The 27,368-nt window shown below is 36.9% G+C and overlaps 1 protein-coding gene across 1 annotated transcript in view; it reads left to right on the top strand.

The window, feature by feature from the left end:
- The window catches only part of LOC100667292 (netrin receptor DCC), a 706,905-nt gene that overhangs the window by 128,114 nt on the left and 551,423 nt on the right, over positions 1-27,368 (top strand). Inside the window, exon 2 of the mRNA XM_023543783.2 lies at positions 4,133-4,417. Coding sequence (XP_023399551.2) covers positions 4,133-4,417 — 285 coding nt within the window. The remainder of the gene's footprint in view (positions 1-4,132; positions 4,418-27,368) is intronic.

Genomic DNA, 27,368 nt, shown 5'->3' with positions numbered 1-27,368 from the left:
TTGCAATACTCTATGTAAACTTTCAGAGCTGCACAGAACTTTAGCAAATATTCGTGTATTTTTTTCTTTCAGAAGATATTTCATATATTCTACAGACATAAAATACAGAACAAACATACAAGTCCATATACTTTTCAGACTTTTGTTTACACAGTTAACTATGTCTTATTATCTATAAGTTATGAGTGGTATAAAAATTCAAAAGGTAATGATTTCTGTAAACAAGACTAAGAAAAAGGGGGATTTTGACTCTGTACCTTAAGAATAGCTCTGGTTTTGAATAGGTAGATATAAGGAGAGAGAATATTCCTCTTTAAAGGAAATATGATGAGAAATAAAACTGAGACAAAGTCACGTTGAGGACATAGAGCAATTCAGTAGATCAGAGAATCACGGAAGATGGGCCTGGAAGGAGTGTTGCGTTTGAGTCCTGGGTAAGTATTAAACAAAAGCCCTCTGCCCAGCATTTGAAGTATCAAACGACCATAAGATTTTTTTGAGCCTTAGAGTTCCCTGAGCAGAGCAAAAGCTTCTGGTGATTTAGGAACACTGGTCTTTTGATTATATTTGCGATTGATTTGGGCAAGGAAAGGGTAGAGATAGGAAGACAGACCGTTTATGAAATGTTTGCAGTGGATCAGATGTGATATAATGAGTCTGAACCAGGCTTTTTCTACGAACAGTCTGTTGTTGAGCAGGCAACTATTTTTCATGAGGATCTAGTTAAAATTATACCTGTATCATTTTATAAATGAAGCGCAGGAATCGTTTGTATTGCATTAGAGCCTTAAATGACTCTTCTGAAAATACTGTATTTCATTCTTATGAGTTACAGTGAGTTTTATGTTCATTACTTGGCACTCATACACATGCCTTGAAAATATAGCACTAAGCTGATAGCCTATAACTTCTTCGTCTTTTAAGACTGTTGGCTGGTTTGTTACACCACCGTGAGATGTAGGTGCTAAAATTCAGCACAATATTGGGAGTATTAATTCAAGCTACGTAGAGCCTTGTAAACTTAGAATTGCTTTTTGATGTGTAGGGTTTCCTTTGTGGAGACAAAAAAAAAAAAAAAATGCTACAAATCAAGCTTACAATTCCCCATAATGTCAGTTAGTCAACTATTTGAAATTTCTAAACATTACCTTGTTAAATTGTAAGTAAGATGTTTTTCTTACCCTCTTTGCATCAGGAGTTCTACGGTAAAGAAAAGGTGTATTAGAGTGCACGCTGAATAAGCATGTGGAATGGTAGCCCCTGTCATTAAGCCTAATTAAATTAATATACAGTCTCATGCCTCATGTATAATTCTTCCAGTTGGATGAACTTATCTAAGGGAACCGAGGGTAAAGTATCAACTGAAATCCCTCTTTTACTTTATATTTTATTCTATACTCTAGAACTTACTCGAAAATGATTACTTTAATGCCACAGACATTCAGATATAAAATTGATATTCGGAATTTAATCCAAACATGCAACTAATATTGTTGTTGCTGTTGTGTGCTCTCAAGTCAATTCCAACTCATAGTGACCCTGTATGACAGAATAGAGTTGCCACATAGGGTTTCCTAAGCTGTAATCTTTACAGGAGCAGATCACCAGGTCTTCTTCTATTGCAAAGCTGCTGGTGGGTTCGAAACACTACCATTTTGGTTAGCAGCTGAGTGCTTAACCATTGCACCACCAGGGCTCCGTGAAACTAAAGTACAACCATATGTCTGCACATATAAAAATATCAGGGTAGTTATCAATTCACTTACCAAAGCACTTCATTCCCATCTACATTGTATGTAAAATATATATCTTGTGTGTAGGAGATAATTATTCCTGATTTTATTTCCTTAACTACAAAATAAAATACTAACAGTGAAAACCTAGAGAGGAAAACTATTAAATAAAGGAGTCAGAAACTTGTTTGAAAACCTTACAACAGCTGACCACTACTCACTGCAGTTTTGCATTGTGTAGTATGTCTAAACCATTCCTCATTAAAGCCCATGCTTCAAATCCATATCTAAGCCAATCAGTAGTAAATTAATGTGGGTTCTTTTGAATAGACTTGAAATTGTACACTACATCCAGCCTACAAATTGGACTTCGAACAGTGAGACACGGCACACATTAACTAAGATCTTTTGGTCTTCACTGAGCGGTAGCACTGGCACTCTTATAGATTAGTTCTTCTAACTGATAACTAAGTGAGAAGAATAGAATCAGGCAAGTGGCTGGTGCTACTTGTAAATACATTAGTAGTATTTTGGCAAACAGCTCCATGGATTTAGATTCCAAAGCCTTAATTTAGGGACCAGATAAATAATTTTAGTACTTATCTGTATGGGATATGTTTCAATTGATAAATTAATATTTATATCAACATTAAAGTTTCTGCATGGTCTAACATTAATCATTCTTGCTGAAGAGCAACTTCAGTATTGTATCTCCAGAATTACAGGTCTGTTTGTGTGAGTTTATCTACAATAAGTGGTAGCCTTTGGCAGCTTATACTTATTCCATATGTTGTAATGATGAAATTTCTTATTTTATGGACAAAGTTATCTTGTGGTTCACTCAATGACTCTAATCACTGAAAGGGACCTGAAATGTCACCTTTCACCCATGGAAGGAGTCTTCTCTACGGCATTGTTGATTGTCTCACATTAAATTATGTTTTGACTCCTGCCATTTTGCCTTTGTCCTTTTGGCCCTAGCAGAATTTCCATCACATTGTAGGGATATTAGATACATGAGAATTAATAGACACAAATTAAAACTAACAATAGTTAAAACTGAACAGAGTAGACTTTCTTATTCACTAATTATGGATGGAAAATCAAAACTGCGTGATAAAATCTGAACCTGGACCAAGGAGATTTTGACTTAGTGAAAAATCAATCTATAAGACAAAAATCACAGTGACATATACTTTTATGTGGACCACAAACTGATGAATGAATCAAACATTATTGTAAAATTGACATACAATGAAAACAATTTCAGGAAAATGAGAATAGAAATAGTCAAATATAACTGATGAATAGAATATGAATCAAGGAATTAAAATTACTTGACTCAATTAAGTCTAGAAATAAAATTATCCATCTACCAGTGATGGTATGATTCATACAAATATGTTATTTATAATCATAAAAAAAAAAGTTTTTATTGTCCTGCAGTAAGTATCATAAATACCTACCTGTTTAAAAAAGGGTGTTCAAGAGGGCAGGATTAAAATATCTTCTACCCGTCTCATATATATCATCACGATGAGGGTGGTTTCTCTCCCACTGAGCTTATTATACTTAATAATGGCCAGTTTTTTCTTTTCTTTTTCCATACATTTATTTAATAATTCAAATGAACACATCACTTTCACATATGTTATTTCATATGAGCATCATAGTGGTCATGTGAATTAGATATCATCCCAAATTGCCAAAGAACTCCTATCTAGAGGGTGACACAGCCAGGCTAGAAAGACAAGTTTTTCTAATTCCAACTTTAGGATTATTTCACTACCCCACAGTCATACTTATCAAACACTGATAAACATTTACCTTAACAATGAAGCCATAAAAAATTACTGTCTGTTGCTATCATTGGTAGTGAACATAGCAAATCCTTCTTGAAACCCCTATAGGTTATGCCTTATAGCCAGTTCTTTATGTACACCCATGACTTCATAGTCCTTTGTCCAAAGTCAGGTAACTTTGCATAGGATCAGGATTCAGAGGAACCAGGTCCCATTTGCAGGACTGCCATGTAATAACTACATGATCTTGCATATGGGATCCCATTTCTCTGAGCCTCAGTTTTCTCATCCATAAAATGAAAATGATCTTGCCTGCTGTGCTTATTTTACACGGTGGTTTTGTTAACAGACAATAACAAATAGTATGCCTCTGGAGGTGAATGGCAGCACCTTTATCATTTTTTACCCACAAAATCTGCTGTAGTGACCGAAATATAATGTGGAAGACACATAATGTAAAGTGGGAAGAAAAAATGAGATGAGATTTGAGAAAATGCTTTACAAAATACAATCTGCTATAGAAAATACAAGGTATGATTACGTTGGTGATGATTCTGCCTCATCTGAAGGTCTTACACTTCTTTGTTTTTCCCCTAGGACCGCTGAGGTTCCTGTCCCAGACAGAATCTGTCACGGCCTTCATGGGAGACACTGTGCTTCTCAAGTGTGAAGTCATTGGGGAGCCTATGCCAACAATACACTGGCAGAAAAACCAACAAGACCTGACTCCAAGCTCAGGTGACTCTCGCGTGGTGGTCTTGCCCTCTGGAGCATTGCAGATCAGCAGACTTCAGCTGGGGGACATCGGCATCTATCGATGCTTAGCTCGGAATCCAGCCAGCTCAAGGACAGGCAATGAAGCAGAAGTCAGAATTCTATCAGGTACTGCAGTGCTTTCCATTCCCTGCCAATGACATTTGCTGAAATAGTTCAAACAACAATTTTTCTTTAACTGAAAAAATAAATAAATAAATATATTTTTTAACATTAGTAATCATCGTACTAAAAAAAAAATTTTTTTAATCATTGTAAGTTCTATATTGTGTTTTGACTTTTGTTGTGTATGTGATTTATATATATATATATATATATATATATATATATATATATATATATATTTCCATTCTTGCTGAAGTGTTAGATGACGGTGTGCCTAAAGCTTTTCTCATTTTTCCATCTCTTCTACTTTCTGGAGACTCATATTTCATTCCTCCCATTGGTTTCATTCACTTATTCACTCATCCCACCCATATTTAATGAATGCTTTTTGTGCGCAAAGCCCATTGCTAAGCACTTTTGACTTGTTATTTTTTTTTCTTTGAGAATAATTTAGGAGTTAATTATTATTATCCCCATTTTCAAAGGATAAAAGGGCTTTAGGTTAAGATCTTTCCCAAGTGAACATTAAACATTCATTTATGTTTCCATCCACTTACTCATTTCTGCTAAGTACTGTGCTAAATACTAGAGATACAGCAATGACGAAGCCTCACACAGAGCCTGGTCTCATAGAGCTCTGGGTGAACACAGACATATAAGCAGTTACCAGGAAGTATAATTAAGATTATGATAAGGAAATTTCTCTCTCTCCATCTGTTATCTCCCTTTCTCTTCTCTGGTAAATTAGAACTCTATGCTTACTTTCTAACCTAAATAATGTAGGATTGGATTGGATGCTGTCTCAGATCTCTTTTCTTCTAGTAACTACTCCTGTCTTATATCTACTGTCTTATATTTTGTGCCTATCCATACATTTAACTAGATCCACCCACCACTTCCTTATTTACTCTCACTTGTGATACTTAATACCCTTTCAAAACTCAATTATATTCTCCTTTAAATTGTTTATTGATGATGTGTTTTTTTAACTAATGGAAGGCATGTTAATTAAGAGACCAATTCAGAATTTTTGTTATGAGTATGGATTTCTGTGTTCATTGTCTGGGGTCGCATATGTCCCAGTGCATACTAGACATAGTAAATCCTGCCTATATGAGTCAATGATGAAATCATTTTTTTTTTTTGACAATTTGCAACATATGAGGTAAATAAAACATGAAGGCTCCTAGAAATGACTGCACATACATTTTATCCTAGTCTCCTTCTTCTTAGTCTTTTTATTATTTTTCATGAAACTTTCAAAACATGGTACAATGCATTCTTCCTTACTGTAAAATAGTACTTACAGACAATATAAAGAAAGCCAAGGGTTTTTTTTTTTTTTTTTTTTTAACCTCAGGAAAATTGCCACTATGACATGTTCTTCATTACTGCAAAAGCAGTACTGACAGGCCAAATAAATAAAGCTAAAGGAATCTGAATCTCAGGAAAATTACCACTAGGACATATTCTTCATTATAATGAAAGCAGTACTAACAGCTAAGAATCAGAAAAGGCTGTCCTGGAATACTGCAGAACTGTTCACAGCAGTGCATTCCGTCTGCTACATGTGGAAGCAATGATTGGGCTTTAAGATTAAATGCGTGATAAGAATAACTTACAGGAATTCAAGTCTCTTGAAAAGTACCACAGCAATGCATTTTTCCTTATTGCGAAGGCATTATTTATTTACCGTTCAGAAGGTAGAAAAGCAGGGAGCCAGTAATACCTGGAATCAATGAACGGCATCAAGGAGAAAAAGAACACTATGACTGGATGAAGAGTAAGAACGACTTATTCTATGTTAAGGACATTCTCACAAGAACATAATAACTAGGAAACATAGTGAAGAGGCTCATCTCACAAAATTAAAGGTACAACTATCAAAAGTTTAGAAAATTCATACATCCAGGAGGCGTCACCTAAGACAATGTTCAATATACACAAAAATGATGCTCCAACTCAGGGTTCTTGACTTTCACATATTTCAAAAGGCTCCCATCCTGAGGCTAAACACATTAAAATCAGGCTACCTCCTTCCCAAAGAACTCTAGAGATATAAAAAGTGGAATACTGTGTACCCATGGGCCTGCAAAGGATTAATTAGATTTGTGCGAATTACAAAAAGGTATACCCATTTGAGTAATTATGACTAACACCCTATCAAAGCACTGATGTTGACTCATGTCTCTGCACATCCAACTGTGTGTAGTTATCACAAGAACTTCAGTTACGTAGAAGGCAACATTGTTCAGTCATTCCAAAAGCAAACCAGCAATTTGATTGAAAGTTTCCAGGCACTGTAATAAGGACATCTCCAGGACCTCTTAAAACTCTTTTATTTTCTCTTCCATTAGTTACAGGAGTACTGAATCAAATGTGTTCAATAACTACCTGCAACTCTGGTGCATTCCATGCACCAGGCACTGACAGATGCAAATATATCATGTGTTCAGGATACATCATTGCATTTATTTAAACATCCATGACATATACCATATATATATATATGTATATTTACATTTCCTTAATAATGCACATGAGGAGTCAGTCAGAGGGAAGCTAGGTAAGCCAACTGGCTAGAACATGTTTGGCTATTTTAACATGATGGAGGGGTATAATTTTCAGTGCTATTAGTTGGGCTTATTAAATATTACATCTGAAATGGAAAGTTTTGAAAGTCAGAGACCTAATCATCAAATCAAAATTTTCTGTAATTTGTTCACTTTGTAAAATACTTTTGCGATACCTGGAGATTTTTTTCAAGACACTTTATATTGTTCGTTTGACTAAAACCTAGAGTATTTTGATGTACTTTGGAGGTCTGTATTTCTTACCTGAGTGAAAGGAAACTGAAGTTTATTGAAAATATTATTGAGAATTTTTGTCTAACTACAATGAAGTCAAATATAAAACTTCAAGAAATTTCACACACACAGAAGTAATTGCCATACTTAATCAAGCCTATCTCGTATGCTATTGCTCACATAAAGGGCCTACTGAAGAAGCATGTGTTTTTCTGGTTCATCCTCCAGTTTGCAAGGTTGCAAGGTGGTTTAGAGGTCAGTTACATAGCTCCACAGTAGCTATAACATTAAGTGTGTTAGAGAGTGAATGAATTGATGAATGAATGAATGGTCAACCCTAGCTTCTCTTAGTTGTCACTTACGGTTGTCTTATTCCTAATATCATCCTAATCCTTTCTGTATCAGTTTCTACTTCCTATAAGTACCAATTTGGGAAAGTAATAAATTACATGAATATATTGCTCATTCTCTATTCCAAAGCTTATGTAATGAAAAAAGATAAAACCAGTAAAAACAGGAAACCATCATATTATTAACATGACTTGGGAACATTAAAAATGGTATTAGAATAGTTAGCATTCTTGAAAAACAAGCCATAGCCTTCCACAGTAATCAAATACCATATTGGCTGGTGAAGTTATTTATTTCTCATTTGAGTTGGAAACATTATGAGGTTCTGAAGTTTTGAAACTGCCAGGCCCTTGTCTAATCACAACTCATAAGGAGAGGGTTTGTTTTTGTGGGAATGTGTGCAGAGAGTCATGATGTTTTAAGTTATCTTTAATTTAACATACTTAGAAAAGTCTTTGTTAAACAATTTTTCAAGTTGTCCTTTTACATATCAGGCATCCAATATCACCAAGTGACTGAGATACATTAAATTCTAGTTTTAACAATCAAATAGTAGTTTTGAAATGCTGTCTTTCAACAAGCAGTTAGCGGTTTATTTATTTAAAAAATATATACTGTATTCAATAAAATTTTAAGGGAATCTTATAATCCTGCCATCATGCTTGTTTCTTGGAATATAAAGTCAGTAGAGGGAGGTGGGGGGCAGTCTGTACCCTGAAACAGCTTATACTCTAGTGGAGGAAGTAGATAAAGTAGGCTGTGCTGAGAAAGAAGAAAGCACTGAGCGTTATTACAGTGCATGAGAGAAATACCAATGTGCCAGTCTGGAAGAGCACGTGGTAGTTAGGCAAAGAGGTGTGCACATCAGACAAAAAGAGCAGCACAAACTAAACATAGAAGAGAGAGCTTGCCGAGGAGCTGCCCATAACCCTGTTGGACTACTGGAGGGGGACAAACTGGAAGTAAGGAAGATAAACTGGAAGTAAGGAAGATAAACTGGAAGTAAGGAAGATAAGGTAGAATGCTGCTGCATTGATCCTGGAGAGGGTTGACCAAGAGCTGGTCAGAGCGATTCAGAAATGAAGATGGATAGGGACATAGTAAGGACATGTCTTGGAAACAGATCAGACGTGGCTTGTCAAATCAGGGTGGGGATGGAGTCCAGGCTCAGAAAAAACCTAGGCAGTAGCACTTTTCACTGAGATTGGGACTGGGGAGGAGTGTCATTGCATTCAAAACCAATTATAGACTTTTAAGAGATTTTCACATGTGTTATATATTCCAGATAAAAAGAGTTATTATTTGTTTCACTCAGTTAGGAAAATTGGCAACTAATTTAATTTGCTAATGTTTGGAGAGCTAAGTTGAATTCTATCTGTGAGAAATTATATATTTTGAACAGTTCAGTTAGTAATAAAATGTTACAAAGGATTTTTTTTTAAAAAAATCAATAATAAAACACTAGGTGAGTGTTGAGACATTTTAAAATTTCTTGTCCTAGGTGGTGGAGAATATACGATGATTTGAAGTGACCACTGTGGTTGTCAAGTGCACTTTATCCAGCTCTCATAAAGTCTGAGTGCCAAGAAGGAGATTGAATTACTGAATTATAAATCTGCTCTAGGCACTAAGGTTGACTAAAATAACTGACCCATATTCTGAAACTCTTATTTCAGTTTTCTTAATGGCCTAATTGAATTGATCAATTGGCAATTCGATCTATTGTTCATTCCTTTAACTGTAATTAGATAATCCCGGGCCCAGTACTGGCCTGAATTAAACTGTTTTGGCTTTTAATAAATTGGACTAAACTATATTTCAAATGATCTGTCTATATGATATTTATCTTTCTTTCTAAAGTCCAATTTTGTCAGAGTAAATATATATATACCAAAGTATTTGCCATTTCAACATTTTTGACATGTTCAATTCAGTGGCATTATTTATGTTCATCATGGTGTGCAACCATAACACTGTTTCCAAATTTTTATATCACTCTTAATAATATTGATTTTTATTGAAATAAATTTTAACAGAACCCATTTCATCATTTATATTATTTAAGGTGGAAAATTATATGTTTAGCTTTAAAACAAATAGTTTCACCATTTTGTTCATCACTAGGAAGTTATTACTAACTCAATGGGTGATTTTTTTTTAAATAATTTTTATTGTGCTTTAAGTGTAAGTTTACAAATCAAATCAGTCTCTCACATATAAACATATATACACCTCACTACATACTCCCACTTACTCTCCCCCTAATGAGTCAGCCCGCTCCCTCCTTCCAGTCTCTCCTTTCATGACCGTTTTCCAGTTTCTAACCCCCTCTACCCTCCCATCTCCCCTCCAGACAGGAGATGCTAACATAGTCTCAAGTGTCCACCTGATGCAAGTAGCTCACTCCTCATCAGCATCTCTCTCCAACCCATTGTCCAGTCCAATCCATGTCTGATGAGTTGTCTTCTGGAACGGTTCCTGTCCTGGTCCAACAGAAGGTTGGGGGACCATGACCACTGGGATTCTTCTAGTCTTAGACCATTAAACCTGATCTTTTTATGAGAATTTGGGGTCTGCATCCCACTGTTCTCCTGCTCCCTCAGGGGCTCCCTGTTGTGTTCCCTGTCAGGGCAGTCATCGGTTGTAGCCGGGCACCACCTAGTTCTTCTGGCCTCAGGACGATGTAGTCTCTGAGTCATGTGGCCCTTTCTGTCTCTTGCGCTGGTAATCGTCTTCTGCCCTTGGTGTTCTTCATTCTCCTTTGTTCCAGGTGGGTTGAGACCAATTGATGCATCTTAGATGGCCGCTTGTTAGTATTTAAGACCCCAGACGCCACATTTCAAAGTGGGATGCAGAATGTTTTCTTAATAGATTTTATGATGCCAATTGACTTAGATGTCCCCTGAAACCATGGTCCCCAGACCCCTGCCCCTGCTATGCTGGCCTTGGAAGCATTCAGTTTATTCAGGAAACTTCTTTGCTTTTGGTTCAGTCCAATTGTGCTGACCTCCCCTGTATTGTGTGCTGTCTTTCCCTTCACCTAAAGTAGTTCTTATCTACTACTTAATTAGTGAGTGCCCCTCTCCCACCTTCCCTTCCTCCCCCCTCTCGTAACCACAAAAAAATGTGTTCTTCTCAGTTTAAACTATTTCTCAAGATCTTATAACAGTGGTCTTATACAATATTTGTCGTTTTGCATCTGCCTAATTTCACTCAGCGTAATGCCTTCCAGATTCTCCCATGTTATGAAATGGTTCACAGATTCCTCACTGTTCTTTATTGATGAGTAGCGTTCCATTGTGTGAATACACCATAATTTATTTATCCATTCGTCCATTGATGGACACCTTGGTTGCTTCTATCTTTTTGCTATTGTAAACAGAGCTGCAATAAACATGGATGTGCATATATCTGTTCGTGTAAAGGCTCTTATTTCTCTAGGATATATTCTGAGGAGTGGGATTTCTGGGTCGTATGGTAGTTCTATTTCTAGCTTTTTAAGGAAACACCAGATAGATTTCCAAAGTGGTTGTACCATTTTACATTCCCACCAGCAGTGTATAAGTGTTCCAATCTCTCCACAGTCTCTCCAACATTTATTATTTTGTGTTTTTTGGATTAATGCCAGCCTTGTTGGAGTAAGACGGAATCTCATCGTAGTTTTAATTTGCATTTCTCTAATGGCTAATGATCGAGAGCATTTTCTGATGTATCTGTTAGCCGCCTGAATATCTTCTTTCGTGAAGTGCGAGTTCATAACCTTTGTCAATTTTTTAATTGGGTTGTTTGTCTTTTTGTGGTTGAGTTTTAACAGAATCATATAGATTTTAGAGATCAGGCGCTGGTTGGAAATGTCATAGCTGAAAATTTTTTCCCAGTCTGTACGTGGTCTCTTTACTGTTTTGGTGAAGTCTTTAGATGAGCATAGGTGTTTTTGATTTTTAGGAGCTCCCAGTTATCTGGTTTCTCTTCGTCGTTTTTAGTAATGTTTTGTATTCTGTTTACGCCTTGTATTAGGGCTCCTAACGTTGTCCCTATTTTTTCTTCCATGGTCTTTATCGTTTTAGTCTTTATGTTTAGGTCTTTGATCCACTTGGAGTTAGTTTTTGTGCGTGGTGTGAGGTATGGGTCCTGTTTCATTTTTTTGCAAGTGGATATCCAGCTATGCCAGCACCATTTGTTCAAAAGACTATCTTTTCCCCAATTAACTGGCACTGGCCCTTTGTCAAATATCAGCTGCTCATACGTGGATGGATTTATATCTGGGTTCTCAATTCTGTTCCATTGGTCTATGTGCCTGTTGTTGTACCAGTACCAGGCTGTTTTGACTACAGTGGCTGTATAATAGGTTTTAAAATCAGGTAGAGTGAGGCCTCCCACTTTCTTCTTCTTTTTCAGTAATGCTTTGCTTATACTGGGCTTCTTTCCCTTCCATATGAAGTTGGTGATTTGTTTCTCCATCACATTAAAAAATGTCATTGGAATTTGGATCGGAGGTGCATTGTATATATGTAGATGGCTTTTGGTAGACATTTTTCGTGTGTTAAGTCTTCCTATCCATGAGCAAGTTATGTTTTTTCCACTTATGTAGGTCCCTTTTAGTTTCTTGCACTAGTACTTTGTAGTTTTCTTTGTATAGGTCTTTTACATCTTTGGTAAGATTTATTCATAAGTATTTTATCTTCTCGGGGGCTACTGTGAATGGTATTGATTTGGTGATTTCCTCTTTGATGTTCCTTTTGTTGATGTAGAGAAATCCAAGTGATTTTTGTATGTTTATCTTGTAACCTGAAACTCTGCCGAACTCATCTATTATTTTCAGTAGTTTTCTTCAGGATTCCTTAGGGTTTTCTGTGTATAAGATCATGTCATCTGCAAATAGAGATAATTTTAATTCTTCCTTGCCAATCCAGATGCCTTTTATTTCTTTGTCTAGCTTAATTGCTCTGGCTAAGACCTCCAGCACAATGCTGAATAAGAGCGGTGATAAAGAGCATCCTTGTCTGGTTCCCATTCTCAAGGGAAATGCTTTCAGGCTCTCTCCATTTAGGGTGATGTTGGCTGTTGGCTTTGTATAAATGCCCGTTATTATGTTGAGGAATTTTCCTTCTATTCCTATTTTGTTGAGAGTTTTTATCATAAATGGGTGTTGAACTTTGTCAAATGCCTTTTCTGCATCAATTGATAAGATCATGTGGTTTTTGTCTTTTGTTTTATTTATGTGGTGGATTACATTAATTGTTTTTCTAATATTGAACCAACCTTGCAACCTTGCATAACCTGGTATAAATCCCAATTGGTCATGGTGGATTATTTTTTTGATATGTTGTTGAATTCTATTGGCTAAAATTTTGTTAAGGATTTTTGCATCTATGTTCATGAGGGATATAGGTCTGTAATTTTCTTTTTTTCTGGTGTCTTTACTTGGTTTTTGTATCGGGGATATGCTGGCTTCATAGAATGAGTTAGGTAGTATTCCATCATTTTCTATGCTTTGAAATATCTTTAGTAGTAGCGGTGTTAACTCTTCTCTGAAAGTTTGGTAGAACTCTGCAGTGAAGCTGTCCAGGCCAGGTCTTTTTTTGTTGGGAGTTTTTTGATTACCTTTTCAATCTGTTTTTGTTATGGGTCTATTTAGTTGTCCTACTTCTGATTGTGTTAGTTTAGGTAGGTAGTGGTTTTCTAGGAGTTCATCCATTTCTTCTAGGTTTGCAAATTTGTTAGAGTACAATTTTTTGTAGTAATCTGATATGATTCTCTTAACGTCAGTTGGGTCTGTTGTGATATGGCCCATCTCATTTCTTGTTTGGGTTATTTGTTTCGTTTTCTGTATTTCTTTAGTCAATCTGGCCAATGGTTTATCAATTTTGTTAATTTTTTCAAAGAACCAGCTTTTGGCTTTCTTAATTCTTTCAGTTGTTTTTCTGTTCTCTAATTCATTTAATTCCGTTCTAATTTTATTATTTGTTTTGTTCTGGTGCCTGATGGATTCTTTTGTTCCTCGCTTTATATTTGTTCAAGTTGTCGGGACAGTTCTCTGATTTTGGCTCTTTCTTCTTTATGTGCGTGTGCATTTATTGACATAAATTGACCTCTGAGCACTGCTTTTGCTGTGTCCCAGAGGTTTTGATGGGAAGTGTTTTCATTCTCATTGCATTCTATGAATTTCTTTATTCCCTCCTTTATGTCTTCCATAACCCAGTCTTTTTTGAGCAGGGTATTGTTCAGTTTCCAAGTATTTGATTTCTTTTCCCTGATTTTTCTGTTATTGATTTCCACTTTTATGGCCTTGTGGTCTGAGAAGATGCTTTGTAATATTCCGATGTTTTGGATTCTGCAAAGATTTGTTTTATGACCTAATATGTGGTCTATTCTAGAGAATGTTCCATGTGCATTAGAAAAAAAAGTATACTTTGCAGCTGTTGGGTGGCATGTTGTGTATAAGTCTGTGAGGTCAAGTTGGTTGACTGTAGCAATTAGATCTTCTGTGTATCTATTGAGCTTCTTACTGGAAGTCCTATCGTTCTCCGAAAGTGGTGTGTTGAAGTCTCCTACTATAATTGTGGAGGTGTCTATCTCACTTTTCAATTCTGTTAAGGTTTTAGGTATTTTGCAGCCCTGTCATTGGGTGCATAAATATTTAATATGGTTATATCTTCCTGGTCAATTGTCCCTTTAATCGTTATGTAGTGTTCTTCTTTATCTTTTGTAGTGGATTTAACTTTACAGTCTGTTTTGTCAGAAATTAATATTGCTACTCCTGCTCTTTTTCGATTGTTTTTTGCTTGATATATTTTTTCCATCCTTTGAGTTTTAGTTTGTTTGAGTCTCTAAGGTGTGTCTGTTATGGGCAGCATATAGACGGATCATGTTTTTTTTATCCAGTCTAAGACTCTGTCTCTTTATTGGTGCATTTAGTCCATTTACATTCAGCATAATTATAGATAAGTATGTGTTTAGTGCTGTCATTTTGATGCCTTTTTGTGTGTGTTGTTGACAATTTTATTTTTCCACTTACTTTTTTGTGCTGAGATGGTTTTCTTTGTAAATTGTGTGTTCCTCATTTTTATAGTAGTTGAATTTGTTTTTACTGAGCTGTTATGTTTTTTCTTGGTTTTTATTTTGAAGTATGGAATTGTTAGACCTCTTTTTGGTTACCTTAATATTTACCCCTATTTTTTCTAAGTAAAAACCTAACTTGGATCATCCTATATTGCCTTAGTTTCCTCTCCCTATGAAAGATCTATGACTCCTGTATTTAGTCCCTCTTTTTGATTATTGTCATCTTTTATGTAATGACTTCAGTGATTCCCTGTTTTGAGCATTTTTTTCTTTTTTAAATTAATCTAATTTTGTTTTTGTGATTTCCCTATTTGAGTTGATATCAGGATGTTCTGTTCTGTGACCTTGTGTTGGTGTCTGATATTATTGATTTTCTGATCAAAGAATTTCCTTTAATAATTCTTGTAGCTTTGGTTTTGTTTTTGCAAATTCTCTAAGCTTGTATTTATCTGTAAATATTTCAATTTCACCTTCATATTAGAGAGAGAATTCTGCTAGATATATGATTCTTGGCTGGCAGTTTTTCTCCTTCAGTGCTCTATTTATGTCATCCCATTTCCTTCCTGCCTGCATGGCATCTGCCAAGTAGTCTGAACTTATTCTTATTGATTCTCCTTTGTAGGTGACTTTTATCCCTAGCTGCTTTTAAAATTTTCTGTTTATCTTTGGTTTTGGCAAGTTTGATAATATGTCTTCGTGATTTTCTTTTGGGGTCGACCTTGTATGGGGTTTGATGAACATCTTGGATAGATATCCTTTTGTCTTTCACGATGCCAGTGAAGTTTTCTGCCAACAGATCTGCAACTATTCTCTCTGTATTTTCTGTTATCCCTCCCTTGCTGGAACTCCAATCATGCGCAAGTTATTCTTGATAGAGTCCCACATGACTCTTAGGGTTTCTTCATTTTTTTTAATTCTTTTATCTGATTTTTCTTCAGGTATATTGGTGTCAATTGGCTTATCCTCCAACTCCCCCACTCTGCATTCCAATTTCTTGATTCTGCTCCTCTGACTTCCTATTGAGTTGTCTAATTCTGTAATTTTACTGTTAATGTTTTGGATTTCTGAATGGTGCCTCTCTATGGATTCTTGCAGCTTATTAAGTTTTCCACTATGTTGTTGAATAATCTTTTTGAGTTCTTCAACTGTTTTTTCAGTGTGTTCCTTTGCTTTTTCTGTAGATTGCCTTATTTCATTTCTGAGGGCATCCTTGATGTCTTGAAGCATTCTGTTTATTAGTTTTTTATATTCTGCATCTGGCAATTCCAGGATTGTATCTCCATTTGGGAAAGATTTTGATTCTTTAATTTGGGGAGTTGTAGAAGCAATCATTGTCTGCTTCTTTATGTGATTTGATATTGACTGCTGTCTCTGAGCAGTCTATAAGATATTGTAATGATTTATTTTATATTTGCTCACTGAGTCTTATCTTCTTGTTTTGTTTTGTTTCAGTATACTCAGATGGGCTACTAGATTGCGCTGTCTTGATTGTTGTAGCCTTTGAAGTACTTATGTCCTATTACCAGCTGGTTTGAGCTGTTACCAGATGTATAAGCCTAAGAGTCCATTCACTATTCTTGAATAGAATCAGCTTAGGTGTTCTGATTTTGGGTCACCAAGTGTGTGGTGTATACTGTCACCTATTAACTTAGAGGAGTAGTGGTGATAGTTGTGTGCACTAGATTCTAGTAGCAGCAGGGGGTCACGCTCCAAGGAGGGCAGGATGCTGACAGCCTTCCCCCACGTGCCAGTGAGGTAGGTGTGTCTCTATTCCTAGAGCATTTTGGTGGGTGGGCTCTGCAGCTGTACCTTAGGCACACAATGTTTGTACCTCTAAAGATTGGTAGGCATCACTATCCTCAGGTCCCTTTAGCAGGTGGCTAGGTAGTTTGGGTGGAGCTTCAGCCCTCATTTCCCTGCTATGGATCAGTGAGGTCTCCTTTTAATAGGTAGAGAGGTATCAGACCACAAAAACTTTTCTTTCCACTGCTCAGCTAAAACAATTACAGTCAGATCTCTATCAGAATTGCCTTTGCATTATAATAGCCACCTTGTTCCCTATAGGGGTGAAAACCAAAGACTGTGGATTTCATATGCTTGGTTGGAGCTGGTTCCGTATTTTTATTCTAGTTTAGGGGAGTCAGGGAAGCATTTTTTCCCCCCTAGGTTGTTAATTGCTGCTTCTTTCAGGCCAGGAGAATGGGTTGGGGGGCGGGGGGAAAACCGGCAGAGCACTTCACACCCTGGCCCAGGAAATTCCAGTGTTAATGAAGCCGCCCAGGGCAGGGAGGGGAGGGATCAGATAGATAAGAGACAGTAGCAGGGCAATATAGACAAAGTTACTTATCTTGCTTGGTGATGACTGTTTTATCTGAGATTCCAGAGGGGCATGTAGCCTGTGTGCACTGGCTGGGTTGAGATTGACCCCGAAGGTCAGGCCTGCATCCCGTGCTTGCGCCCTCTCAGGAAGCTGTGATCAGCGCCTCCGCTCCTAATTCAAAGCCCAGCGCCAAGGTTTTCTGGTTAGAGTGCTGCATTCCAGGCTCTAAACCAGTGGCTGCTTCCCCGTGATTTCTCCTCCTGTCAGCCGTGTCATTGTGCAGCCTGCGTGCGCTGGCTTGGTTTCCCCTGAGGTTACTTCCGGGGGCTAGGGTTGCATCCCGTGCTTGTGCCATCTCAGGAAGCCGTGCTCAGCTCCTCTGCGTTTAGTCCAAAGCCCAGTGCCAAGGTTTTCTGACTGGGATGCTGGCTCCAGGCTATGAAAACAGTCACTGCTTCCCCGTGGTTGCTCCTTCTCTTGTCAGCCATGTCAGTGTTCAGCCTGCTTGCACTGGCTGAGTCTCTACTGAGGTTACTCCAGGGGGTTAGGGGTTACGGCTGCGTCCCATGCTTGCCCCGTCTCAGTAAGTCACAATCATCCCCACCACTCTGGCACCAGGGAACCACAAGGGCTCAAGGCTATCGCACGGGGCGCTGGTTCCAGAAGTGGTCACTGCTTCAGGGCATGGCTTTTTGCTCCCCTGTGACTCAGGTCCACTCCTTAGTTCTGTTTGACGGTCAGCGTTCGTAGATTGTCAAGTATGTGATCGACTCACTTGTTTTTCTGAGTCTTTGTTGCAAGAGGTATCCACAGTAGTTTCTACCTAGTCAGCCATCTTGGCGCTGCCTCCTGTTTTTTTTTTTTTTTTAGTTTGACAAAATAATATTTATATATCAAAATGAAATAAAATTTTACTACCATTTCTTTTTTATGGCTTCCACAGAGTAATGATCTCTAGGGTTAATAAAGAAGACACATTCCTTACTTTTCAAGTTTACTGTCAAGCCCGAGAGTTAATTCAAGCAGGCGTGTGACTACATAAGGCAGGGAAGTATAACCTCAAGTAAATGTATCTAGTTCCAAATGAACACAGAAAAGGCAAAAAATCAATTCTAGGTAGAAAATTTGGAAAGTCTTCCTACAGATGATTACTTTTCTAGTTCATCAGAAGCAAAAACTCTTAGTGAAATGATAATGGTAGGTGATAAGCCTGGAAGGAAAAGTGGAACCCACTTATAGAGAGCCTTGAATCCCAAATCTAAAAATTTAGATTTGATTCTGTCAACTTTATTAATGGTTGAGAGTCCCTGAAGGTTTTTGAGCAATGGACACCCGATATGAAGATACACACAGAAAAAGAGAAACAAGTAGAGCAAAATACATTAATGGCATCACCTGGAATTTTTGTCTAATACTTAATGTTTTTCACTACTGATGGATTTTCCTTTTTCAGGCTAGTTTTGAATTAAACAAAACTGTGCAATGCTATAAACAGGATACTCTTAGTCTTTAATAGATTTAAGTTGGATGTAATGGTTTCTCTTACGTATGCTTAGAAAAGAATGACTTAGAGGATCATATTATATTTAAACCATGTGAAGTCCATATTTGCTAATTATAATATCAAATTTAATTCAGACTGAAAAGGTTTTATTTGGACTATCACATTCTGATTTCATGGATTCTGCTATTACTGTGTTAATATTTATCAATGAATATTTAAAATTCTCAATTTTAATTATTATTTAAAAAGTAGTTAAAAGCATGCAGTCTAACAGACAGACTAAGTGCAAATCTCAGTTTCTCCACTTACTAACTGTGCACCTTGGGGTAAGTTACTTAATCTCTTTATAAATCTCAATTTACTCATCTTGCAAAATCCAGAGAATAATGGTATACATTTGGTAGGATGGTTGTGAGGCTTAAAGGTATTGGACCAAGTGGGTGGTGGTGCCCAAGTACGAGGCCTGAAATGACTAATTCCTGAATAGTTATTAGCTGTTATAATTATTTTGGCATTTTAGAAATTCCAATCTTAAAGAATTTCATTCTCATATCAAGATTTTTTTCTTAGATAATAAGTGACTTGATTTTGAATCTGCATATCTAAATATTCATTTGTCTTCTGGTAGTTAAGTGTTCTGGAATTCCCATCTTCTCAATGTTATCCATAATTTATTATGATCCACAGAGTCGAATGCCTTTGCATAGTCAATAAAACACTGGTAAACATCTTTCTGGTATTTGAACAGAACAAGGGGATACTGCGTGGTTTAAAGTAAGGAAAGGTGTGTGTCAGGGTTTTATCCTTTCACCATTCTTATTCAATCTGTATGCTGAGCAAATAATCTGATAAACTGAACTCTATGAAGAAGAATGGGGCATCAGGATTGGAGGAAGACTAACAACCTGTTTTACGCAGATGACACAAACTTGCTGGCTGAAAGTGAAGAGGACTTGAAGCACTTATAAAGATCAAAGACCAAGGCCTTCAGTATGGTTTACACCTCAATATAAAGAAAACAAAAATCCTAATGACTGGACCAATAAGCAACATCATGATAAACAAAGAAAAGATTGAAGTTGTGAAGGATTTCATTTTACTTGGATCCACAAATCAACACCCATGGAAACAGCAGTCAAGGAATCAAAAGATTCATGGCATTGGACAAATCTGCTGCAAAAGACCTCTTTAAAGTGTTGAAAAGCAAAGATGTCACCTTGAAGACTAAGATGTGCCTGACCCAAGCCATGGTGTTTTCAGCCTCCTCTTATGCATGTGAAAGCTAGACAATGAAAAAGGAAGACTAAAGAAGAATTGTTGCCTTTGAATTGTGGTGTTGGTGAAGAATATTGAATATATCACGGCCTGCCAGAAGAATGAACAAATCTGGATTGAAAGAAGTGCAGCCAGAACGCTTCTTAGAAGTGCAGATGTTGAGATTAGGTCTCATATACTTTGGACATGTTATCAAAAGGGATCAGTCCCTAGAGGAAGACATCCTGCTTGGTGAAGTAAAGGGTCTGCGAAAAAGAGGGAAAACCCTCAAAGAGATGGATTTACACAGTGTCTGCAACAACGGGCTCAAGCATAACAACGATCATGAGAATGGCGCAGAACCAGACAGTGTTTCCTTCTGTTGTGCATAGGGTCACTGTGAATCAGAACCAGCTTGACGGTACCTAACAACAACAAAACAGCTAGTAGTTAATTACACATGTTTTATGCTACTTATCCATCCATTGCAATCCAATGGATTCCGATTCGTAATGGCCCTAACAGACAGGGTAGAACTGCCTCATAGGGTTTCCAAGGAACAGCTGGTGGATTGAACTGCTGACCTTTTGGTTAGCAGCCACAGTTCTTAACCACTTCTCCACCAGGGCTCTTATATATCCATAGTACTGGCTTTTACTGGCTAGTATCTGCATTTCCTTTTCACATATATTAGAAGCCAGAGTATTTCCTCTCTGGTAGCTCATTGCTACATGTTTCCCACCCTTACCTTTCCATCAACATCGTCTCTTTTGCTGTATGAAATAGTACAGGAGACACTGGCTTAGACAATGGAGTCAGAATATAAATAAGTATTCTAGTATTTGATCTTCATTAATCTTTAGCAATTTATTTAATCCTCTAAAACTTTAGTGTCTTTATTGGTTGAGAGAAGAGTTTGCCCTAGGTCAACTTTTCCCAATCTTTTTACTTCCAAGAATCTCTTTTATTATTTCACTCCATATTTGGCCCCAGTCCTGTCTTTATAATCCCAATGTTTAAAAGTCAAGTTTTTCCTATTAAAACCACATTTAACACAATATAAAATAATGGTTAGGAGTCAAAAATCAATCTCATAAAATATGGGATTTTTCTATTATAAAAAAACCCAGTGCATATATAATAATACATATATATTATTATAGATTAGTAAAAAAAAAAAAAAAGTTTCAAATTGGCCTATATTGTCATGAAAAGCACACCAAAAAGAGTTAATAGGCCTTTTATTGTATGCAACTGACCATGCAGTGAACTAAGTTTCATATCACCTACCACTCCCATTTGGTATCAGAGCTGGGCAGAGCACAGGGACCAATGCCTAATCATGTTATATCAGATTTAGATTTATTGCAGGGTACATTATCGTAGGGTTTCACCGTAATTCATTTATTCCCATTTTTATTAATCACAGGCTTCTATAACTAGCAGTTATCTCACATTTTTAGACAATGTGAGGTAATCAAGACAACCAATGTTTCATATGGAGTTGATGCAAATTTGAATCAGAAGGAATAAAGCCCAATACATTAGTAAGCCTAAGCCGATTTGGAGCACTGGTGGATCAGTGGTTAAGAGTTCAGCTGCTAATCAAAGGGTCCACAATTCTAATCCACCAGCCACTCCTTGGAAACCCCATGGAGCAGTTCTACTCCATCCTACACGGTCACTTATGAGTTGGAATTGACTCAACAGCAACGGTTTTTTGGTTTTAAGCTGGTTAACTGTGGGTAAATAGTTAATTCCTGTTTACTTTTAGAATTAAAAAATAATAATAATCCTTAGATTCCTGGTGCCATATTTGGGGACATCCACAAGCCCCAGGATTCCAAGTTGAAACTCAAAATACTAAGGGAATTGTCACATTTTTCTTGCCATGTCTATCATTCTAATATCACCAGTGCTCTCCCCTTCACCAAAGCCATTGATTTTCCTATTTTCATCCTTGACCTTGAGTGAATTTAGTTATTGATTGTATAATCTCCTATTAGCTCCCATTCTCTGAAAGTTGCTATTTCACATAAGGTCAAGAGCAAGAATAATATATTTGGAATTGTCCTTCATATAAATAAATGGATATTTCTGGAAAAGGAGAGAACCTATCTTTTACCGAGACTGTATTGGGGCTAATATGTGGTCCAACTTCTGACTTTCAGAAGTAGATCACTAGGCCTTTCTTCTAAGGTATCTCTGGAGAGATTCAAACCTCCAAACTTTTGGTTAACAGATGAATGTGTTAACCATTTCCATCACTTAAAGATTCCAACATATGCCCAGTTCTGCATATAATAGGAACATTTAGAGTCCTGTGCTTAAGGGGTAGAAACCCTGGTGGCATAGTGGTTAAGAGCTACAGCTGCTAACCAAAAGGTCGGCAGATCAAATCCACCAGGTGCTCTTTGGAAACCCTATGGGGCAGCTCTACTCTGTCCTGTAGGGTGACTATGAGTTGGAATCTACTTGACAGCAACAGGTTTTTGTTTTGTTTTGTTCTGTTTAAGGGGTGTAATAGGAAATTAAGCTGAATGGTCAGGCAATCTGCCCTGACTCACACAAGAACAAGAAACTTTCCTTGAGGGTGTGTAGAAGCCCAAACCTATAATGCCTGAGTGTAAAAGTCACACACACACACACACACACACACACTAACTGGTAAATAGATTGGTACATCTTTCTTCTCAGGTCCTGTTTGATATCAATTTATTCCTGGAGTAGTAAAAAAAAAAAAAAAACAGACTTACTTAGCTATGAGTTGTGGGCACACCTTTATTGATTCTATGTTGGCCAAGTAGAAAATAGTCCACATATTTTTGGTTCTTTCTTAAAAACAAGAGATAGAATTAAAAATTCATTGCTTTTCTGGGCAAGTTTTAAATGTTGCTTTATATATATATATATATATATAAATTATGAAGATTTCTGGATTCCTTTAACTTTGACACATTATAATAGTAACATTTGTTTTCTGTGATTTTATGTCAGCTTCAAATGGAAAAAAAAAAAAATCCTATAGATGAAAAATCACTTCCTCAGACCTGCTACAAAATGAAACTGATAGACTCAAAATTTGCCTGTGAGACAGAAGGGGTACGGCCATATGTCAATGATAAGAATAGATGCTCCCTTTTCTTCCTCCAAACTATAACCACAAATAGCAATATGTATGTGCACGTGGAGAAAAAAAAAAAGAGGAAATATGAACAGATGTAGGAATATTTACAGAGAGGGTATGTAATTTTTAGTATTGAATTGGTGTAAATGAGGAATGAAAGTAATAGAATCATACAGTGATGTGAAATGCCTCCCTTCTCCTTCTCTGTTCAGAGCTCCTTGGCTTAAGGCCAGAATGAAGTTTTTCATGTTTATTAAGTAAATTCTGATTCCTGTGATCAGTCTGGATTAGACTGGCTTTCTATAAAAGATATTATAAACACAGAGTTAAGATGGAGTTTCATGGAATTTTCCTCTCAGAACACATGGTATAGGACCTACTGATATTTGAAGACACATGGCTCCTGCTTGAATTTCCTAAAACAGAGCTAGATGGGGAGTGGAAGAAGAGCCAGCAGGTGAACAGTAGGCAAGCATGAAATTGAGGAAGCAGACAGAGGAAACCAGCTCTGTGAAGTTCAATTCATTTGTAACTCTTATGCCTGGGAAGAAATCAAAGAGAATAGCCCATGGTAGCCTGCAGAGCCCTTTCCTTTCCAATTGGTGAGGTGTTTGGTATTCCATTGAGATGGGAATTTATTAAAGAAAACCAAGGAGCACACAATGAGGAAAACAAGTTTTGGATTCAGAAAGCCTAAAAATTACAAACAACTCTCGGCAACTTTGAGGAAGACAGTTATTAAGTTGCACAAGTGTCGTTCTTTTCCTTGCTGACACACACGCTAACAGCCCATGATTCAGTCTCTCAAAAAAAAAAAAAATTTTTTTTTTTTTTTTGTTTATGCCACATTTGGAAACCCTGGTGGAGTAGTGATTAAGTGCTATGGCTGCTAACCAAGTGGTCGGCAGTTTGAGTCCGCCAGGCACTCCTTGGAAAGTCTATGGGGCAGTTCTATTCTACCCTATGGGGTCACTATGAGTCAGAATCGACTCGATGGCACTGGGTTTGGTTTGTTTTTTTTTGGTATGTCATAGTTATTTTATAAATCCATCCAGCTAAGATTAGTTTGGAGACTCTTGACCAATACTTTACAAAAACGGCCCCATTAAAGAAAAAACCTTTGTCAAAACACAGAGAGTATGCGTTTCAGTTTGCCTGGGCTAGTTTCAGTCACGTCTAACCTCCTAGAATAATTACAAACTGAGCGCCCTCTAACTCTCAAATGTGTCCCAGTTTGGATAATTTAGGGGGTCACCCTAGTCATCTATCATGAGTAAAAACAAACTTATGTGGCTCCCAAGGAGTTTGAGAAAAACCGTGCCTGAAGAGAAGCCATCTAACTTCCCCTTGGCCTCACAAACTCAATTAATGTGGCCAATGTAATATCTAATAAAAACCTTTTTTTGAAATGCATTTAGGCAGAAAGCAGCCTCTCTACTTTCACTAACACCCTGTGGGGCCATGGTCCCTGGAGACTGTGAGTTTTTCTTTCTGAACATGTCAACTGTAAGGAAATGTGTCCAGGTATATGATCCAAGATGCCCCTTGAATATAAATAAAAACAAGTAGAGAAAGAAGAGGAGAAGTGGGAGAAGTGTAATTAATTTATCAATTTCTATTTGATCCATGATGAGAGGAAACGGGCTTCCTGAGTGTTTCAGAAGAATGATTGATTTGTTGAGACCTTGTTCTCAGAGTATGCTCCAGGGACCCTTGGGGTTGCTTGAGATGCTTTCAGGAGATCTGTGAGGTCAAACTATTTTAATAATTATGATAATACATTATTCGTATGTTTCACCATGTTGTTGTAAGAATGTTTTTGATGAAGCAGTAAAATATATTTTTATTAAATCTCAGCCCTTAAGTACACATGTTTTTAATATTCTGTGTGTCAAAATGGGAAATCCACATGAAGGATATCAAAGCATAATGATTTTCTCACAGAAAAAACTTCTGTGACCATATGAGTTTCAAGCTCAACTAGCAGTTTTTTTGTTTTCTTTCCCATTGAACCGATTTTCTATTTGAAAGAGCAATAAACAGAGTCAGCAACAACAGCAACAAAAAAATATGGCTATTCAGACTTTGGTATTTGTTAGACATTTACTCAAAAAAGAAAAAATTGAGCCTGTTACTTCAAGGAAAAGAGTATTTGTTGCCAATGATAAAATTTAAACTTTCAAGTTAAAATATGAAATTTGGAAAACATGATCTGCCACCAGAAGCCTGGAAGTAACATTTAAAGACCTTTCTGACAGGCTTGGTGGTGATAGTGACAAATGAGATTTTTTGATATTGTATAATGAAGTTTATTGGCATTTGAAAGACCTATCTCATTCAGTGTACTGTTCTGAATGACCAATGATTGATGTTATAACATCCTGCATGCATAAAAGATCTACTTAAGGTGAAAGACAGATCAAGGATTTTAATATAACACAGCACAAAATATTCATTGATATGGTGTCAGGTTCCATGTTACAACCAGCTCCTAAGAAACTCCTTCTATTGAGTTTTGGTGTTATGTTAAAAAAAATAACCGTCAAAGCTGCAATATTAAATACAGTGTAGTACTTGTATAAGGATAGACATATAGAAGAGTTGCATAGAATTGAAAATCTAAAATAAACCCATACAGCTATAGCCAATTGATTTTTGACAAGGGTGCCAAGTCCATTCAATGGGGAAAAGAATAGTCCGTTCAACAAATGGTAGTGGGACAACTGGATTTCTACATTCAGAAGAATGAAAATGGACCCTTCCCTCATTACCTCAAAATGGATCAACAACTAAATATGAGGACCCAAACCATAAAACTTTTAGAAGACAGCATAGGTGTAAATCTTCAGGACCTAGTATTTGGCAGTGACTTCTTAGATATGACATCAAAAGCATGAGCAACAAAAGAAAAAAATAGATAAATTGGACTTCAGCAAAAGAATTAAAAATTTGTGCAACAGAGGACATAATCAAGAAAGTTAAAAGACAATCTACAGAATGAAAAAAAAAACATTTGGAATACATATGTATTATAAGGGTTTAATATCCAGGATATATAAAGGACCCCTACAACTGAGGAGTCTGTTTTGGAAGAAGTACAGAGTGCTCCTTGGAAGCGAGGATGGTGAGACTTTGTCTCATATACTTTGGACATGTTATCAGGAGGGATCAGTCCCTGAGAAGGATGTCAGGGTTGGTAAGGTGAGGGTCAGCAAAAAAGAGGAAGACCTTCAACGAAATGGACTGACACAATGGCTGTAACAATGGGCTCAAACATAGCAATGATTGTGAGGATGGTGCAGGATCAGGCAGTGTTTCGTTCTGTTGTACATAGGGCTGCTGTGAGTCAGAACCAACTCGATGGCACCTAACAACAACAACATCACTCAACAACAACAATAAAAAAAGACAATCAGCCCAATTAAAAAAAAAAAAAAAGTTGGCAAAGGACTTGAATAAATATTTCTCTAAAAAAGATATACAAATGACCGATAAGCTTGTGAAAAGATATTGTTTTTTAGTCATTAGGGAGATGCAGATCAAAATGACTATGAGATGCCACTTCTTACACAATTTCCCATTGCTGTCAAGTTGATTCTGACTCATAGTGACCCTATATGACAGAGAAGAACTGCCCCATAGAGTTTCCAAGGAATGCCTGGTGGATTTGAACTGCCAAACTTTTTGGTTAGCAGCCATAGATAGCATTTAACCACTAAGCCACCAAGGCTACATCTTACACACAAGAATGGCTATTATTTAAAAACATTAGAAAGTAGCAAAAGTTGTCAAAGATTTAGAGAGATTGGAGCTCTTGATAGAGACAAGAAGCAGATTAGTCATTATCATGGGCCTGAGGGTGAGGGAAATAAGAAGGTATTGCTTAATGGGCACAGAGTTTCCATTTGGGGTGATGAAATAGTTTTGGAAAAAAATAGTGGTGATGGTTGCACAGCATTGTGGCCATGACTAATGCCACTGGATTGTATACATACAAATGGTTAAAATGGCAAAAGTATGTGTATATATATCAGAGCACAATGAATACAGAAAGAGATAGAAGAATACAGACATGTTCTATTAAACCAATCATTAAAGAAATTTTTAAGAGTGGAAAGATTTCCTGAGGCCAAACAGTTTGTGATCCACTAACTACATCATTGTTGTTTTTCCTAATGATTGTAAATCAGTCCTCCCCAACACTCCCCTCACAAAAACAAAAACAGATTAAGCTAAAAATGAAAAAGGAAAGAAAAAAGCAAAGAATAAGTAAAAGCAACATGTCACCAAATGTTGACTCTATAGTACAATTTCTGCACTCAGAGATCAATATCACTGTTTTCCCATTCTGCCACCAGGATGACAATGGAATCAGGTCAAAGAATCAAGCTAACATTCTCTCCCCAGCAATAAAGAGCTAAACTGAGTTTTAGTGCAAGCGAATCATGAGCGCTTGTAATCAATGTAGAAAATGGTTGCATAATTTTGTTTGCTCACTTCCATGAGTGTCTTATTAAAAAGAGGGGTGC

Source organism: Loxodonta africana, chromosome 11 (genome assembly GCF_030014295.1).
Source record: "Loxodonta africana isolate mLoxAfr1 chromosome 11, mLoxAfr1.hap2, whole genome shotgun sequence".
In the NCBI taxonomy this organism is placed as follows: Eukaryota; Metazoa; Chordata; class Mammalia; order Proboscidea; family Elephantidae; genus Loxodonta; species Loxodonta africana.
The sequence above is the reverse complement of the archived record's forward strand: the minus strand, read 5'-3'. Positions and strand labels throughout refer to the sequence as shown.